At 50.9% G+C, this 17,179-nt stretch overlaps 1 protein-coding gene across 1 annotated transcript in view; it reads right to left on the reverse strand.

Annotated features, from left to right (window-relative positions):
• Positions 1-7,655, reverse strand: part of LOC144172455 (uncharacterized) — a gene marked incomplete at its 3' end in the record, with an annotated part of 50,712 nt that extends 43,057 nt beyond the window's left edge. The window contains exons 1-3 of the mRNA XM_077701157.1: positions 7,416-7,655; positions 7,020-7,132; positions 4,288-4,558 (exon numbers count right to left, since the gene is read on the reverse strand). Of these exons, the coding sequence (XP_077557283.1) occupies positions 4,288-4,558; positions 7,020-7,132; positions 7,416-7,655 (624 nt within the window). The remainder of the gene's footprint in view (positions 1-4,287; positions 4,559-7,019; positions 7,133-7,415) is intronic.
• Between the last annotated feature and the right edge of the window lie 9,524 nt (positions 7,656-17,179).

Consider the following 17,179-nt stretch of genomic DNA (forward strand, 5'->3'; position numbering starts at 1 on the left):
CTCTTTCCTTCGCGTCCGTGAGGCAGCCCTGGTCAACAGCAGGCAATATTTAGTTTTAGGCCCGGATCTGGATACTGCATTGTCAACGCCACAGTAACACACGATTTAGTTGGATAATTGAAATTTTGGCTTACAATGCTTAATTTCTCAGTGACTAAAGCATCGTTTGCTCCCGGACAAGCGCTGAAGGCACTATAAAACACTAAATCTTTCGAATAAAACAAACTTGTATTTTGTCTGCATGGCCTCTTTAAATTCTTGCGTGCAGTTAACAGAGCAATAACTACGTATTTAATGCTGGCCCCTACTGTGTAACTTTTGCCTACAGTACGTCGCTGTAGCGGGAATTTCAAAGCTTTTAATATTTCCTTCCTTTTTTTTCTAGGTTAAAAAATGTATTTTGTGGCTGGAATGGTGCTAAGTGAGTTACCGAAGGCTAGTTATCTCAAATTCAACAGTGCTGGCTTTTGTCTGTCGGCCTACCGCAGGAGCGACGTGCAGATAGTGGACCAGTGAATGACTCCGCGGGGGTGACCTCTTGTTTTTGTGCAGCATGCCGGTTTTCTGGAATGCGCGCCCTTAAACGCTTCTTATTAGCGGCGAGATGTTTGAGTGGCGCCCCCTCTCCCTGACGTCGGCTTAGGTATTCGCGCCGCTGTCGTATGCTACGCTCGCACTGCTGCTACACTCACGCCGCTGTCGTCCGCTTGTGAGGGCAGCAGTGCCTGTGCTGGAAATCGCCCGCTTTGATGCTTTAGCGCAGTAGGAAGCGTATTTCCAGTAATTCAGTTATTTTGCTAGTTTCTGACATCTTTGAATAATTTCAATCTGCATCCCGCGCAAGTTTCTCACACACGAGGACAGAGACAACAACTTTCCTGGAGCATGGCTCAGAAGATCTTCTGCAACGAGTCCTTTCTAGCTGATTTGTGAGGTTCACTGCTCACAGCTCCTCGATAAGCATTTGAAATGCGTAGGCTTCCCTAAAGTATTTTTGAGATGCTCTTATGAAGACTCAACATTCTAATGCTACGCACCAAGTAGCGGATCGCACACCTGAATTGCACAGCAAAAAATAAAACGGCTCTTTTCTATTTCTTTCGTTGTCATTGACTTGTATAAGATGAATGTTTCTTCTGTGCCAAATTCACTAATTTTTCTGCGCCGTCACAAATGTCTAATTCGGAGGTTTCAGGATGTTTGGGAGGCTCACAACGTTCGTGCGGATATTTTATTGGGGCTGTAAGGCATACACTACCTTCTTCAGAAATTGGCTTTCGGTATGGCCGCGTACAAGAAGGTGCATATCCGCAGCGTGCGTTATTTATTCACATGAAAATGCAATGGGAAGGTTTGTGCTACGCCACCGCGAAACGGAGGAGACAGCGTTGTCGAGCACTTGAAGGCGTCTTTTGCGCCCTGAATTTCTATCGTAAGCATCTTTATCGCAACGAACTGGATCTCTAACCGAACAGTTATGACAAGATTACGGTGTCGAAGCTTGATATGCTTGCTAACAAACGCATTAGATTCAGCAGGACAGCCTTTGACCTCGCCATATATTTATTGAACTTAAGTGCACAAAGAGTATTACACAAGGAGGATATATCATAATCCTCATCGCCATCACCATCGTTGCCGTGTCAAACCGGTGCGACGCTGTAATTCTGGGGTGCTCGAGAAAGAACGTCTATGCTGTCATTCGGTGAACGTTGTTGACCACTAGGAGGCTATATGAGCTATCGTAATGAGCGTCTTCGGCTAATTACAGGCGCCATACGAAGCGCATAGTATCTGTGTCCCCTGCCCTGAAACAATTTATTGCGGCAGGCAGTGACCTTGGGGCGCGTTATTGGTGCTGCAAGGCCGAAGTGCGTAGTTTAAAGTTGGTGCTTTAGCCACAGGTTTCGGGAAATGAAGACTAATATCGCGCTCCTGAGCTTTATATAGATCTTTTTTCCTGCCCTTTGATGATTGCATAAGGCTCAGGTAGTAGCGTACCCCGCATTTGATGCACCGCATAAAGAAGGAGAACGTAAAAGAAGATAAAGCTAAAAAAAGCCGGAGAGAAAATTTCAAAATATAAAAATTAGCAGTGGCTTAGCTCGGCTATGCAGGATATACGTAGCGTGAGCTAAGGTTCAGCTGGTTATTCTTAGGTGTCTTGGTTGTCTCGCATTAGCTGATCATCATGCTTACTGCTGCTAAAACGATTTCCAATCTAATCCTATCCAATCCAGCCCAATCCAATCCAATGCCGCCCGGTCCAGTCAATTCCAGTCACTGCACCTCGTGCATGCGCAGCACGGCTCTCCAGGAGCCACGCGAAACGGTTATCAAGCGGCTTCGGTGCAGCGGAGGCACACAGTTGGGCACGCGCCGGCACCAGTGCGGCTGACGTGGCTATGACGTAACTCTTTTGGAATGCGCAGACCGGCGAATGTGCAGACGCAATTCTCTACACACCCGTAATCCAATTGGATTGGATTTACAATACAATCTAATTTAATCCAATCCAATCCAACCCAATTTAATCCAATCCATTGTGCCTCACGCTTGCGCAGCACGGCCCTGCAAGGTCCACGCGAAACTGCTCAACTTCGGCCAGTGTAGCTTACGCTACAAAAACCTCGTCTTGATGCCGCACTCTAAATGTACGATTTTTGCGTTTATTTGTTAATTTTTTTCCGGCTGATCGCCCTGCTGAGAACATACGTAGGATGCGAATACGGTTGCTGAGTAGCTTCCTGCGCAAATATAAATATCGGTAATCATTATTCCGTGATAGTGTCAGTGGCCTCGTCCGTTTGCACCCCACCATCAAAGGGGAACAAAAATGTCGTGAAAACAGCCCCTTTCGCCGTACGTCGGTGCAGCTCAGGATCTTATGCAGTATGCAAGAGATGGATTCTCAGTGGTGATGCGTGGCTAAATGATAAAACTGGCGAGATAATTGCTCCCTTTTGGATTAATTATGCAAGCAGTGTTTTCACCGTATCTACAGGCGCTTTACCGATACCCTACATCAACATTTTTCCAATACCATAAATTAACTTAACGTGGCAGACGACTGAAATTTGCGCGGAATGTGAGACGCTACTTACCGGTGATGTTCTGGCAACGTTTAAATTATTTTAAGGCATGTTTTCCAAGCGTGCTTATTGTCTGTCCGGTGTCGTGGAAGAACCGCATGCGGCCACAAGTTTTAATTATTTGGATATGGCAGTCACGTTATGGGTTATATACAGGCTGCTTGCTGGAGTTGGGAGTGTGCGCTAGAAATCGTAAATGGCTGGACCTTAGGTTGCAATTCTGCAAAGTTGCACAAGTCTGCTGTGATATTATATCTCAGTTTCAACTAAATTGCGGCAAATTCGGCTGAGGGTGAGGACCAAATCACTTCCTGCTTTAAGCGGTTGAAGTGTTTAAACACAGGGGAGACTGTACGGTAGTAAAATAATAAACCAGGCCACTCAAGATAACTGTCCCGCTCAATGAAAGTAAGTCTGCAGCCATGGCACCTTGGCCCGATATTTCTTACCCATGTAGATTGGTACAAGCGCGGAACTTCTGAAGCTGTGCAGAACGCTAATAGTACGTACTGATAGCCCCTAAACTGGCCTCAAAGATAGTAAACCTAATTTATTCACGAATATTGTTTGTATACGTAAACTAAAAGAATATTTCACAGGAAAAATATACTGTCCTAGGCGAGGAATATTACCACCGTTGGGGCTCAAATATAGGCCGTTCGCATCAAAACAAAGCGCTACTGTGGCCGAATAGCGGAGTTGTTTTAGCGGTAGCTAGAAACAATAGAGAGTTTTAGCATTCCGGCTGTTCCGTCCTGTACGTAGTTACCGGGTTGACCAGGACGCGACTGCGCCTGCGCGCGCGGAAAGGCGAGGAGGAAGGGAGATGAGGCGCCTCCCACCGTCGCGAATGCGCGGACATGGCGAAGGCCGGCCCGCAGAACTAATCCCCCTACCGCGACGAATGCCCAAGTGCCCAGACGGGTCCCGGTCAACACGGTGACTACGCACACGACAGAACAGACGGACTGCTAAAACACTCTAATAGAAGGGGTGTTCCAAGTGATGCATTGTTGATTAAACAGCACAACACCATATCCTCCGCGGCGGGCCGAGCATTCCGACGCTGGGTGCGCACGGAATTACCGTGGTTGTACCTGTCCGGGAACCGAATGTAACCACCTTGGCGCAGAGGCTTTGCGCGAGGGAGTCCGTATGAGCACGTAGAGTACTGAGAACGTAGGGGGCTCCCTACCTGCATGTAGGAAGTGACGTCGCTGGCGGTGCAGGTCCCGGGGGTGCGGTCTGCGCCTCGGTAGATGACGGCGCCCAGGCCGATGGAGAAGCAGCTGGTGACGTACTGCCGCTGCTCCGTCATCAGGCTGGCCATCCAGCTGAGTGCCTGTCCGATGGGCAAGGTGGGCGAAGGAGCTAGCCCGGAGGAGTAGAAGACCGACGTGTACGCGGTGTGGCACGCGTTGTAGCTCTTGTGGTAGTGCGTTTCCAGGACGAAGTAGTCCACATGCCTGCACGAAGGACGTCACTTATGATCGAGATGAGCTCTCTCCTAGCGCGTTGTTAGGTCACGTTGTTGACAACTTGATGCAAACCCAACGCGGAGGCTCTGTGGCCAAAGTGTTGTGCTGCTGAACCCAAAGACGAGGGTTCGACTCCGGCTGCTTTTCCGATGAAGGCGAAACGAGAAAACACCCGTGGGATTTCCAATCCCTTTAGAGATCCTACGGGAAACCGCCACATGCAGTGAGGCCGGTGGTACGCATACCGCCCACGGGTAAATTGGGTGAGCTGTACAGAGAGGAATGAATGTGATGAAGTACCGCCCTGCAGGGGAGAGTCCCGGTCTGGAAAAGTTGCCAAGCAAGGTCTCGCGCGTGGGTGAGGCTGTAATAAGTGGCGTAATCATAAAACGTTATCATTCTATCAGCGACGTCATGAGCTGCCTCGTTCCCCCCAAGGTCAGAATGCGTCGGGGTCCAGATAAACTCCACTGAAGAGGTTTAGGGACCTTTTGAGATAATTACGAGTGCAAGCGGCGATATATGCCTTCGAACGAACTTTTGACCCGACGTTTTGTATTCAGCGATTATGATGGTGCAGGCCGGCCAGTTGGTGACTGCCGCCTCCTCGTCTGCCTCCCAGGAGGAGGGGGGTGCGAACCGGGAGGTAACTCATAAGCGGCTCGTCGGAATTATTAACCACAACGTCGTGGTGCGCAACACCCATGTCTAGCGCCAAAGCCGCCGCAAATCTCGATCAAGGTCACACGCGTTTATTCCCAGAAGCGCCACTGGTTGCACTGAGGGCCAGATCGAGGCAAGGAAGCCTAGGGAGCTTTTGTAGACACGTATGTGCGCCTTGTCGAGCAAGCAAAAGTAAAGAGGCTGCGTACAAACGGAGTAAGCCGAGTTGAATCCTGGATGAACCGGGTCTATTATGCACTCTAGGTGTATAGACATAGCTAAGTACAGTGGCAATCGACAGGACACACTAGATAAAGGTAACGGCAGCACGCGCGCGTCCCTGTTGTTCGGACGGAAGTCCGCGTTAACAGTGTACGCTTCCAGTCTTGTTCGATAAGAATGGCGCAGGGCTAACGCTTCTAGACCTAGTTATCACGAGAGAAAGCAAAGACTATGTAGAGTGTTTCGTGAATGTTTGCCTTTCCTTGAGATTTCACAGCCTGCCGTCTAACGATGTCCGCAGGATGATTAGGTTCATCCTTTCATTACGCCGAAGGGCATGTACAGACAGCCCGGCTGGAGCGCCAACGATGGCGAGACTGTGAGGAACAAGGCGCCAGGAAGGCAGTCAGCAAAGCAGCGCGCTCCTGTGCTCCCAGTAGTCGTCCTTGTAAACTGAGTCAGCGCGTGGTTTCATATGTCAGTCATTAAACGCTCACCTAGTCGTGTAGTTTGCTTGCTCTGAACCGGACGCACACACGGCCCAATCGCTCCTGGTTGATAAGGCACAGACAACGCAGTCATTTCACCATCTCATAGTCACGTGGTACCTCATCACTAAAGGTCCGAGCAAGGGAGGTGATAAGGAAGGAGCAGCTTGCGCGCCGGTGGCTGAAGGTCATTGCGACGGGATGAATGCTTTCGAAAGATATAGCGCAGTAGAGCTTTCGCTCTAGAAATTATGTTGTCTTCTGTGCATTTAATTTGCCGTCCGCAGTGACAAAGTATAAAAATGAAGTACTAGGTATTATCATTATCCAGCCTAATATTTAAGTCAATGACCCCTTGAGACTTGTTCTTGCAGCACACACACAAGCGCGAGATCTCTCTTGTTGCTGAGTCTTCCGCCCTTCTTGTAAGAAAATGTGCGGTGGATTAGCTTCCCAAAGATTCCACGATAAGTGTCGTGAACGTTTGTCCGGAGACCTCAGGCACAGGTTCTTGCGTGTCCCGCTATTTTATAGCGGAGAATTTCGGCGCCCGGTACAAGGCTCTCGCGGTGGCGGCGGCATCCGCGTGCGAATGGTCACCCCACCAGAAAGAAGACGGTGCAGCAGCGACTGGCGAAAGTGTGAGGGGGAGGGAGGCACGCGCTACTAAGGCGTCATCTTCCAGCGCACCGCCACGGCTCAGTAATTCTCACTAGTAACGTTGTGTCTCAATGCCTCCCCCTCACACTTTCACCAGATAAACCACCTCCTCCATTTGTGGCTCATCCGAACCACGTGACACTTGCGCGGGAGGGCCACTTACGATTTGCAACAACATGCTCGGCGGATGGGAAGCGCTGCGAGATAACGGCAGAGTAGCGCGCGCCGCGTGCGTTAGATCATCACGCTATCACTTCCTCGGACAGAGCAGACCTGCCGTGATCGAGAAGAGTGCAGTTCGCGCTGCGCACAAATTTCGCATTAGGAAGTATAGTAATCGCCATGTGATTTTTTTTTCTGGGATTCAGCTTATTGGCGTTGGCCAAGCACTAACGGGAAGCAAAGCCCCTACTTACGGCGTGATCGCGGCCAGACGGCCGACGATTAGGTTACTGGGAATGTCCCAGTCACGCACGAACACGGCCGCCAGGAACTCCAACTTCTCTCGTGCCAAGCTGGTGTGGATCGCCTGCATAAATATAGGGCCCGCTTTGGTCCAATGCGCTTTCCGCGGTGGGCTTAGACGTGCAGACAAACAGTTAAAAGTGACGGCACGGTTAATGCTGCATGTTTAAAGGCGTCTGTAAGAGCACATACACACATGCACATACACACACACAAACACACATGGCCTCGCTTTACTAGTATATTGCTGGGAGAGTTTTCCCACATACACTAAACTTTAAGGGTGCCCTGGCCTCATACAGGATCATACAGCCGTTCAGAAGAGGAACAGTGGTGCTTCTGTGTACCTTGAACGTCGGTTCGAGATCTGGCAACTTGTCGGAGGTCGTGTCGATGCCCAGCACGGCCGCGCCATGGAACTTGACATTCGTCAACCATGTGGTTAGCGCCGAGGCCAAGCTGCGTGCGTCGGCGTCGCGCTTCGACTCGAGGTCCGTTACCGCCACGAGCACCTTCTGCTTGGTCACGCCGATCAGCTTCCCCAGGGCACCGAACGTCGCCTCTGGAAACACGTTCATCATCATCATCGTCGTCGTAATAATTGTCATTATCATCACCATCATCATCCGCGCCCATTCGTGTCCACGTATTTAAAGAACCTAGCCGCACTGATTCACCCTAGGTTTACTTCTTTTTCGCGCCGTTTTAGAACAATCGAACTAATAAACGCGTTGGTAGCCTAAACCGACCTGAAAGATGCCAATTTGTCCTTATTCTCAACAAAATGCGCAGAATTCACCGACAGGAAAATGTTGCAGCGAAAAAAAAAGTGTTTTCCGAAGAAAATTAAGCAGCAGTAGGGTTAGAACTCACGACGTTAGAATGAAAACTCAGAACACTGAGACGAACACAGAAGCTTGTCTAGGAGTTGTTCAAGAGAATAGTGTTCCAAACGAACCCGAAGATGGTGATAATGGGCGTGCGTGTATACGCCAGGTTTGTCGTCAACTCCTCCCGTGTACTGCAGGACGATGTCCTCTTGCTACCAGATATTTACAACCCCTTCTATCGCGGGCTTTCTAAATTCAAATTTTAAGTGCAGAGCACTTCAGGGGCTCGGCTTGTCGTCGTAGACTCGTAGCTCGCTCGCTGGACCCAAGTAGAGCGCCAAGACGTTCCGTCGTCGCGGCGTCCCACAGCGGCTTCGAAAGCCAAGCGGTTTATATAGTCGTAAGGGTTTCAAACTCGTGAACCACTGGCGCTTGTCATACATCTTCCGGTTGCTTAGAGCAAAGAAAACTGAAGGTACATTTGAAGCAAAATATACGCAATTAACCGTCAGCGCCGGCGTTCATTAGCTAGGAAGGCTCGTTCTGTTGGGTTTTACGATAGTAAGCGAAAAAAGTGACAGTGCAATGCCGGCACGTGCGGGGGGCAAAGCAAGCACAAAAAGAGCAGAACTACGGCTGGCGCAGTTTCAGGAAGGGGGCGCGCGCGCACCACGAAGGCGGGAAATTTGAAGTACGCTGGAGGAATATCCGTTGAAATCACCAGGAGAGAGAGAGAGAGAGAGAGAGAGAGAGAGAGAGAGAGAGAGAGAGAGAGAGAGAGAGAGAGAGAGAGAGAGAGAGAGAGAGAGAGAGATAAACTTTATTCTCTAAACAGCCCTAGTCCCGGCCGTCGTGCCACAGTTTCTTCATTACGAGACGGCTGGTCCGTTGAACTCCCAGAGCTCCGCACTAACACAAAGGTAGTGGGCCGCCAGAAGTTCTTGCGTCGATTTCACATCTACGCCAGCACCCGGGTTCAACCAGTCCTCCCAGGAAGCGATGCGGGAACGCAGGTGTGGTGGTAGGTCTGGCGGATGGCACTCCCAGTAAAGGTGTACTGATGGGTAGGAAGGGCAGTTGGGTGTAGAGCAAGTGGGACGCGAGAGGATGCCATGCATGTAGTGGATGCGGGATGGAGTGATAAGAGAGGAGGTTTGTACTTTCCGGACCACAGATGCAGCTTCACGGAAGAGGGTGAGGTGGGGGTGAGGTGGGGGACCGCGAAACACTGCCTGCTTGCGCGATAGCGCGCAGAGATGCTGCCGGCGTGCCTGATGTGAGATCTTTTGAGTGGCAGGGTGGTACACCTACTTTCCGGACCACAGATGCGGCTTCACGGAAGAGGGTGAGCTGGGAGACCAGGAAACACTGCCTGCTTGCGCGATAGCGCGCACAGATGTGAAATCTTTTAAGTGGCAGGGTGGTACACATGTGGCCACAACATGGACGGACCCGGGGAGCCTACACGGGTAAGCTCGTGTGCTCGAGCATTGCCGTCCAAGTTGGCGGGGCCGGGTACCCATACTAGCGTTATCTTGTGGGGAGGATGGGCGCGAATGGCGCAGTTGAGGGTGTCAGAGGTATGAGGGTGTGTGGTGTATCGAGACATATTTCGTAGCGCCTCATGCGAGTCACTAAACATGAAAATTGGGGTGGCAGGGGGCTTGACTTTCACAGCGTATTCGACGGCGGCGGCTATGGAGAATTATTCCAGGGTTGTACAAGTTGGGGTGTTTTTGAAGTGGACAATGGTGTCTACGGATCGGGTAGGGCTATGCAGGGCGATAGCACCATCTCTAGAAGTGGGGTCAAAACTGGCGTCCGTGAAGTAGATTGCCGCACCATTCTGTTAATGCGCCTGTTCAATGCTTTTGTGCGTTGTTTCTTGCGGACCAAATTGTGAGCAGGGTGCATGTGGCGAGGAATACGCTCAATTACTAAGTTTGGAAAGAAGGACCAAGGATCAGGTTCTGGAGTGATTGGGGGAAGACTGTCTGTTGGGTAGTTTAAGAGGGTGAGAATCATCCGATCTGAAGCCGAGAGCTTTAAGCCCTCGAGGTGGGTCTGGAGGTGAGATGCGATCCGTTGCTCGAGGGTATTATGAATGCCTAGGGCTAAGACGCTTTGTGTAGCGGCACAATGCAGTGCCAAACGGTAAAGGGCACGGAGGGCTCCTTCAAGGTGGTTTGTCTGGGCAGTGAGAGGCGGAGGTAGGGCACAGTGTACAGGACGCGAGATCTCGCGATAGAGTCCACAACGCGGAGGTGAGGCTCTTTGAGGCCCTGTGTGCGGTTAGAAACGCGCTTGAGGCGAAGAGACCTGAGAGATCTGGGAGTGAAGTATTTGTAGTTGAAGAACAGCAGATCCGTTGCGGGTAAGGGCGAGGCCCAAAGTGGTATGGAGGCTGCGCCAATCGACAGCTGTATTAAAAAGCGATCCGGGACGGGGCCTCGTCGGTTAGACACCACTAAAAGGCCACATTTAGATGCTGATATGTTAAGCCCGATGGAAGATGCATGGTCGAGGATGGTGTCGCGGGCCAATTGTAAGGTTTCCTCGATATGTGCCTGACTACTGGAGTTCACCCAAAGGGTAAAGTCATCCGCGTAGATGGAATGGTTGAGGCCGGGGATCCTGGCTAGTCGCTGGGGCAGTGATGACAGGGCAAAGTTAAAAAGAGTGGGTGAGATTATAGAGCCCTGAGAGGTCCCTGATGTGAGATAAAAAGGGGTAGCCTGTGAACCGGCAATCGAATAAGCGGTAGTGCGGTTCGAGAGGAAATCTCGAATGCAGCGGCCGTACATGCAGCGGCCGCACCCCGTTGATGCCCATGTGTCGAGGATGGGGGCATGAGCAACGCGATCGAAGGCCTTTTCTAAATCTAGGGCTAAAATAGCCCGCTGTTGGCCTCAGCTCGAAATTTTGTACACATCCTCTTTGAGGCGGAGTAGGGTGTCTTGGGTGGAGAGGTGCGCTCAGAAGCCAGTCTGGGTGGCAGGCAAGGGAGCGTGAGGAATGAGACAGGGCGGCGAAGAGCGTGATGGGCAGTAAAAGGGAGAGGATAACGACGCCACAGCCCACTATGCCGAATCACTGCTCTGCACTTCCGACAGCTTTCACATTGAGTGGAACGGCTATAATTTTTGTAGTTCATTCGTCCATCAGGTCTTGGTAGGAACCTTAAAGGGGCACTGACACAAAATTTTGAAGGCGAGATAACGTCGGAGATAGATTGGTGGGAACGCATATACATCATCTGCAAAATATCAGCGGCGAATACAGCCTAGACCATATTTAAAATCAATTTTGAAGTGTGCGAAACGCAACCGAGCAGCCAGCAGAGGACCACGCGCAATTGTAAATAAACAACATCCAAACACGTCACGAGTTTGTGTTTGCCGCTTCCGCACTACCGGCGTTTTACGCGGGCTCGCCCAGCTCGCCGCTCCAATCGGAGAGCCGGAGGGCGGAGCTTCTGCTCTCGAGAACGAACGACCCGATCGTTGGCGGCGGAGGCGCCGTGATTTCGTCAGCTAATCGGGCAGCTGGCCGCGACCAAAGTTCTACAGCGATTCCAGGCACTCTGTTTCTATTACTGTTTATTACCATTGGATGCGAAAACGCGCCGGAGGCACGAAAAGCCCACTGAGCTAGCCGCACGGTCGCTGTGCAGGCGGCGGCCACGGCCGCGAAGTGGCCCAGGCCGGCGCAGGTAGCTCGAGTGATAGCTTGTTACCGCTGCACGAAATTGTCCCCAAGTCCCGACCATAGTGGCTTACATGAGAAAGGAGTTAATGATGCGATGGCGGGTTGCATTAAAAATTGTCATCTGCACCGCTTACGAGAGCGGCACTCGAATATCCGCCGCAGTGCTGAGCCGAACACATCTGTAGGCGGACCTGTAGGCAGACCGGCCGGCTGCTCCCAGCGCGCGTCTTGCCACCCACCGTCTCGAGCGTCGCGCGTCGTTCGTTAGCCGCGGTAGCATTTGCACTCGCAGCGCCTGCGTCACATCCACGGTCGCTTTTTAATTAGGCGCCTCACGAGATCAGTACGGGGGGGCATTCGCAGAAACTGCAGTCGATGCGGATTCTACAGTGCTACGGCGGCTCTGCTCTGTAACTGTGATATCCCTCCGACGGTCACGTGGTCAGCTTTGTTCACACAAAATCCACAAAATACATCGTTTCGCGGCACTCGCTGAAACCGAAACTGCGACTGGCCGCATTGAAAATGCCTCTAATTAAACAACCGTCGCACGCTGAAGCAAATGAGGTTTCTACAGGTTATAAGTAGGTCACTAGCTACTTATCGCAACGAAAAAAACAAGATGCTAAATTTTTGTGTCAGTGCCCCTTTAAAAAAGGCTTAGGTCGGACTGACCAGCAATGGACCGGACAATGGGGTTAACACTGTGCATAAGAAAACTGCGTTGTGGATTAGTTGTAGTCGGTTCCCAGCATTTTAGTTATAATTTGGCGGCAGCAGGCAGAGGGATCGGGTAGGTCAAGCAGATGAATGACATACAATCACCATCGGATACCGAGAGGAGGCTACCGAATTAGGCGTGAAGGCGTTATACGGCCGTAGATCACCGTAGTCCCAACGTGCGGGAGTGTGTTATGGGATGGGTGAAAAACGGCGGGCCATTGAATAGCTGCGATAGCTTCAGTTTCTGGACCAGCAGGCACGAACGGTAAGCCCGCGTTGTGATCTGTTATGCTTAACTCCCCCCCCCCTAACTCCAAAGATTGAATGCGGTGCGACGTGTCGTTTAGTTCATCTTGGAGACTAACCAATGGTACTCGTTTAGCACGGCCCGTGTGATTGCCAATATATGAGCCTCATTTCTTATTGTGGTGCGCTTACACTGCTAACGCCTTCATTTACAAACTTCGCGAGATAGAGGAAGCATGACTGTGTTTGAGAATCAGCATTTTTCGCCTGCGCTATTTTCATCAAGCGGCCCCACAGAGAACGATCGCACTTGAGGCAAATGTCTTGGAGCACGTGGTGACCAGCCTGCCTGGGTTAATTCTGCACGGACACTCTGGGGCAATCCTGCGGTTCAGCTTCAGCGATATGCATTCAATTTAGAGATCCGTGTAGCCAGAAAGAAAATTTCAGCGAATAACGATGTAAAGTACACCACTAATCTCAAACATTTGGGCAGCGCTGTGACACTATGCAGCGCAAACACGCAATTTGCACTGCGTGGAGGCACAGCACCGATTACAGTCATGCGGTAGATGTACGTCAGCGTCATTCACCGTATATTCTAAACCTCAGGACGGCGTTAAGCGTACCTCTATAGGACGTTTAAAGCAAAGCTTTACTACTTTCGTCCAGCGGCTTCGTCGCGGATGTGCAAGTTCACATTTTGTCCGGAGACATACCTCCTGAGACACCCCTCAAAGCGCATCGCGTGATTAGCCGGGCCCGCTTTCGCCGCTTTGCACAAGGTCCCGTTTCCAGTCATTCTGCACAGCCATGAGCGGTGGTGGCCGCCGACCCTGCAGCGTCCCCGCATGTGGACGACCCCGGAGCGCCCCACGCATGCGCCGTTGGGTCGTCTCGGGCTACGTGACTCGTCTTACGCCGCGTTCGCCATGAAAGAGGAACGCCGCGTTCGCAACGAATGAAAGCGAGGCCTGGCCTCCTCCTTTGAGCATTGGACGGGACCGAACGTCTTTGAGCCATGGTCGGCAATACAGCTACATCAAATGTTAACCAAGGAAAACCAAGACTCAAACAGAGTAGGCCAAGCTTGTGCTTTCCAAGGTTCACTGATCTAAGCCACGGACATATTTTAGCTACGCAACCGGTGGAGCAACCAAATTGACTAGGTATCTGAAGTGGGACGTTGTTTTTAAATACGCAGCGAATACAGCTGCGATTGACCTCCTGGTACGCAACCCAAACAAGCACGGTCACTCGCTTTGAACTGAAGCGCAAAGGTCGGGTCTGTTATGTTGTTGACCTTACAGTGTGAATACACTCACCGTTCACTGGCGTAAAAGTCGCGGAAGCCTGGTTGAAGGTGACGTCCTGGTAGACGATGTGCGTACAGTGGCTGCGCGGGAACTGAATCGGCTGGGTGGCCGCCCGCGACACTACGCACAGCAGTGGTCTCGTGGTGAGCGTCACGCCTGCAAGTCAACAGGGGTGGCTTTTGCCTTATACTCGGATACAAGTAAAGAGCCCTGCAAGAATTCTGATAAACGCTTTATCTATTTCCTTCGTGTCTAGCAGCACTGTGAATGCTATAGTTACCGCCAGTACAGTGCGGCACCCCGCGATTTTCTCGTCGCATCACATGCGCCCTGCGTTTCTACTTTGCTTTTCCGGTGGTGTTCTAGTGCGGGCAGCACTTTGGTGGCCGCTACTGTTCTTTGGCGGCGGAGATGGTGACAGCGACGCTACAGAAAAGTGTTGAAAGTGAGAGGGGGAGGGCAGTAACTGAGCCTGCACGAGATGCTTGTCGGGACATCTGCCGGAAGTGTGAGAGGGAGGGCCGCACCCGCTGGTACTTCGTCATCTCTCTCACTGCCTCAACCCTCGCACTTTCGCCGTGCTTCGCCGCCGAGGAGCGCCCTCCCTGTTGTACTTTAGTCAAGAGCCCCTCATCTATTCGTGGCTCATTCAAACTACGTTACATTTGGGTGGGAGGTTCAGACACGATTTGCAACTTGCTCGTCGTCGGCTACGCGCTGCGAGATAACGGTAGAGTTTTGATTGTGGGATTTAACGCGCCGACGCTACACGTGCTATGAGGCGTGCCGTAGTGGAGGGCTCCGAATTAATTTTTACGATAACGGCAGAGTAGCCTACGCCGCCGTGTGTTCGATGATGACGCGATCACTTCCTAAAACGCAGCAGATATGCGCAGTGACCGAGACGGCTGCAGTTCGCGCTTCGCAAAAATTTCGCATTAAGGAGCATAAAAATCGTCAGTTCTTTTTTTAACTGGCTAGCGAATGCGTTTATTGATGCGACCAAGACAGAAGGCTGCCAATCGCCGCGACATCCCTGTAATCACGTCATTTTAAAGATATTTCACGTTCAGGACATAGGGCTTAACTCACACAGCGCGGCTGAAGCATAACTCCACTGAACGTTCAGCATTTCTATATAGCCAAGACACCTTGGTAATAAGCGAACTACCCGACCAGTGCTATTTCGGGCCTTTTTCAACACAAGAAACTTACCACTAGATCGCGCCTTGGTCTCTGCCAAAGGTGCTGTCGCCGTCAAGTATGAGTACCGCCAGGGATACAAGGGAGGCATAGAATTGATACTCTTCCAATGGGCAATGAATTTCCTTTTTTAAAGTTTAATCGTGTCAAGCATAAAAACGACACTTGGTCGGTGTTCGCGAAAGAGACCGAAAACGACATTTTGCGGCTATACCGCATGAGTAACGTGTTCCTATGCAACCATTGGATGTGCAACATATCGACTGCGAGTAGCAACAAATATAACGTGCTAGCCAACAGAATGGCGCCACAAACTTCCTTTGAAGGCCCCCCCATCCGGACTTCTGGTGCTGAGGGAACGATTTAACTTATACCCGGTTACAACTCAAGAACGGCACCACCTCATGTAGTGTATCACTCCGCCAAAGCGCCGGACCCGTGACGTCAGTGCGCGCTCGTTTTGAAATGGGTTTGCTATGAATGCGTGATATCGTCTGTCTTGTCTCACGCAGTTTGTTTGTCGTCACTGGAGTCGTTTATAAGCATATTAAGTCCAAAAAATCACGGGAACGGCTCACGCCATGTTCAATATATTCCCAGTAACGCCCTCCTTGCGCCGCGCGGAGAAACATCCGGCTACGGTGATAAGGCACAGCGGCAACTTCCGGTGCCGTTCTTAAGTTGTCACCGAGTAGTAAGCCGTAATCTCACGGTAACGGGAGCCGCTTCCCGCGGAAACACCTATCTCCTCCGCAAATATCTCTTAGTTGGTTTCAAGAGATCGCCTGAAAATCATGCATATTGGATCATGCGTACGAGATCATTCTTACAGGAGCGAAATTTTTACCTCCACTTCCAGGGTTGCTGGACTTCTCTGGCTGAACGGCTGTAAAAAACGGAGCAAGAAATTAGAGTTGCAATTGCGAGTGTATGCAATGGAAAAAAACGAATGACCATTTACCGGAGCGCTGTTCGTCAGCAGCACCGAAGCCTCTCGGGAAACCGTACCAGGCCCCTGGAACTGGCAATGCATGAAAAGTCACTTCTCAACCCACACTAAAAGCATCGAAACACTCAAGTTGACATTATTCGAGTCAAACAAGAAAGATGCAATGACCCTGGGTGAACGCGGAGCCTTTGGAATGCGGAGAACTGGGAAATCTCTTACCCAAGTGTCTATGCAGGTACGCCATAAATGCTCGGTGCAACGTGTTGTGGTTTCATTGCGCTGGAGTGAGAGACCGCATTAACGTTGCTAATAGGATAAATGTGAGTAATCTAGCATAAAGCCTTATTTCAATTTTTCTTGCCAGTAATAGACTGGTCACAAGTCCTGCACTAGCGCTGGAATCCTAAGAGTAGTGCACGCAGAAAATTTATTCTGGGAGCACTCTTACCTTAATAAACTCATAATTTAAGGACGCATGCATGTTTTCGCTGAGTTTAAAGGGACCCTGCAACACTTTCGATAAGCGCTTTTACTCTTTCCTTCGCGTCTGAAACCACTGCGAAAGCTATAGTTATCGCCAGCACGGAGCGGCACTGCAGGCGTGATTTGCTCGTCGCACCAGATACGCTTTCCGTTTCTGCTTTGTTTTTGTGGCTTTATTTTCAAAGTTGCTATCGAAGAGCGTTCATTGCTACAACTGAAGAAAAATCGGCCAAGAGCCGCTACATGGTCCTAGTGACATAATTTGAGCCGTCGAAGGACGTCAATACCGGAAAGAGAATTTTTGAGCGAGTTTACAAGTTATCTTATGGGCCAACGCCGCCTGTATTAACATTGCCTGACGCGTCGCGCGCTTTTCAATGGGTAGGGTAGGGATGCTTAGTTCAGGCACTGATCCGCTATGTGGCGCGTGCCGGCGGACATCTCGCCTTACGTCACTGCTCGCGAGTCGCGAACGCTGCACCCACTTCTACGACGTGTGTCTGCCAGCTTGCCAGTTGGGCTTCAAGGGCCGTTTCGCTTACATCTTAGCCGCGACGGGGCGCTAGTTCTGTGGCGCACTGGGGATCTCGTTCAACGTGTCGCTCGCTTCATACTTGCTGCATTTTTCCAAAGGTAAAGACGGAGGCGGACTG

The sequence above is a fragment of the Haemaphysalis longicornis genome, unplaced genomic scaffold (genome assembly GCF_048455015.1).
Source record: "Haemaphysalis longicornis isolate Haplotype H1 unplaced genomic scaffold, Haemaphysalis longicornis Haplotype H1 scaffold_213, whole genome shotgun sequence".
Classification (NCBI taxonomy): domain Eukaryota; kingdom Metazoa; phylum Arthropoda; class Arachnida; order Ixodida; family Ixodidae; genus Haemaphysalis; species Haemaphysalis longicornis.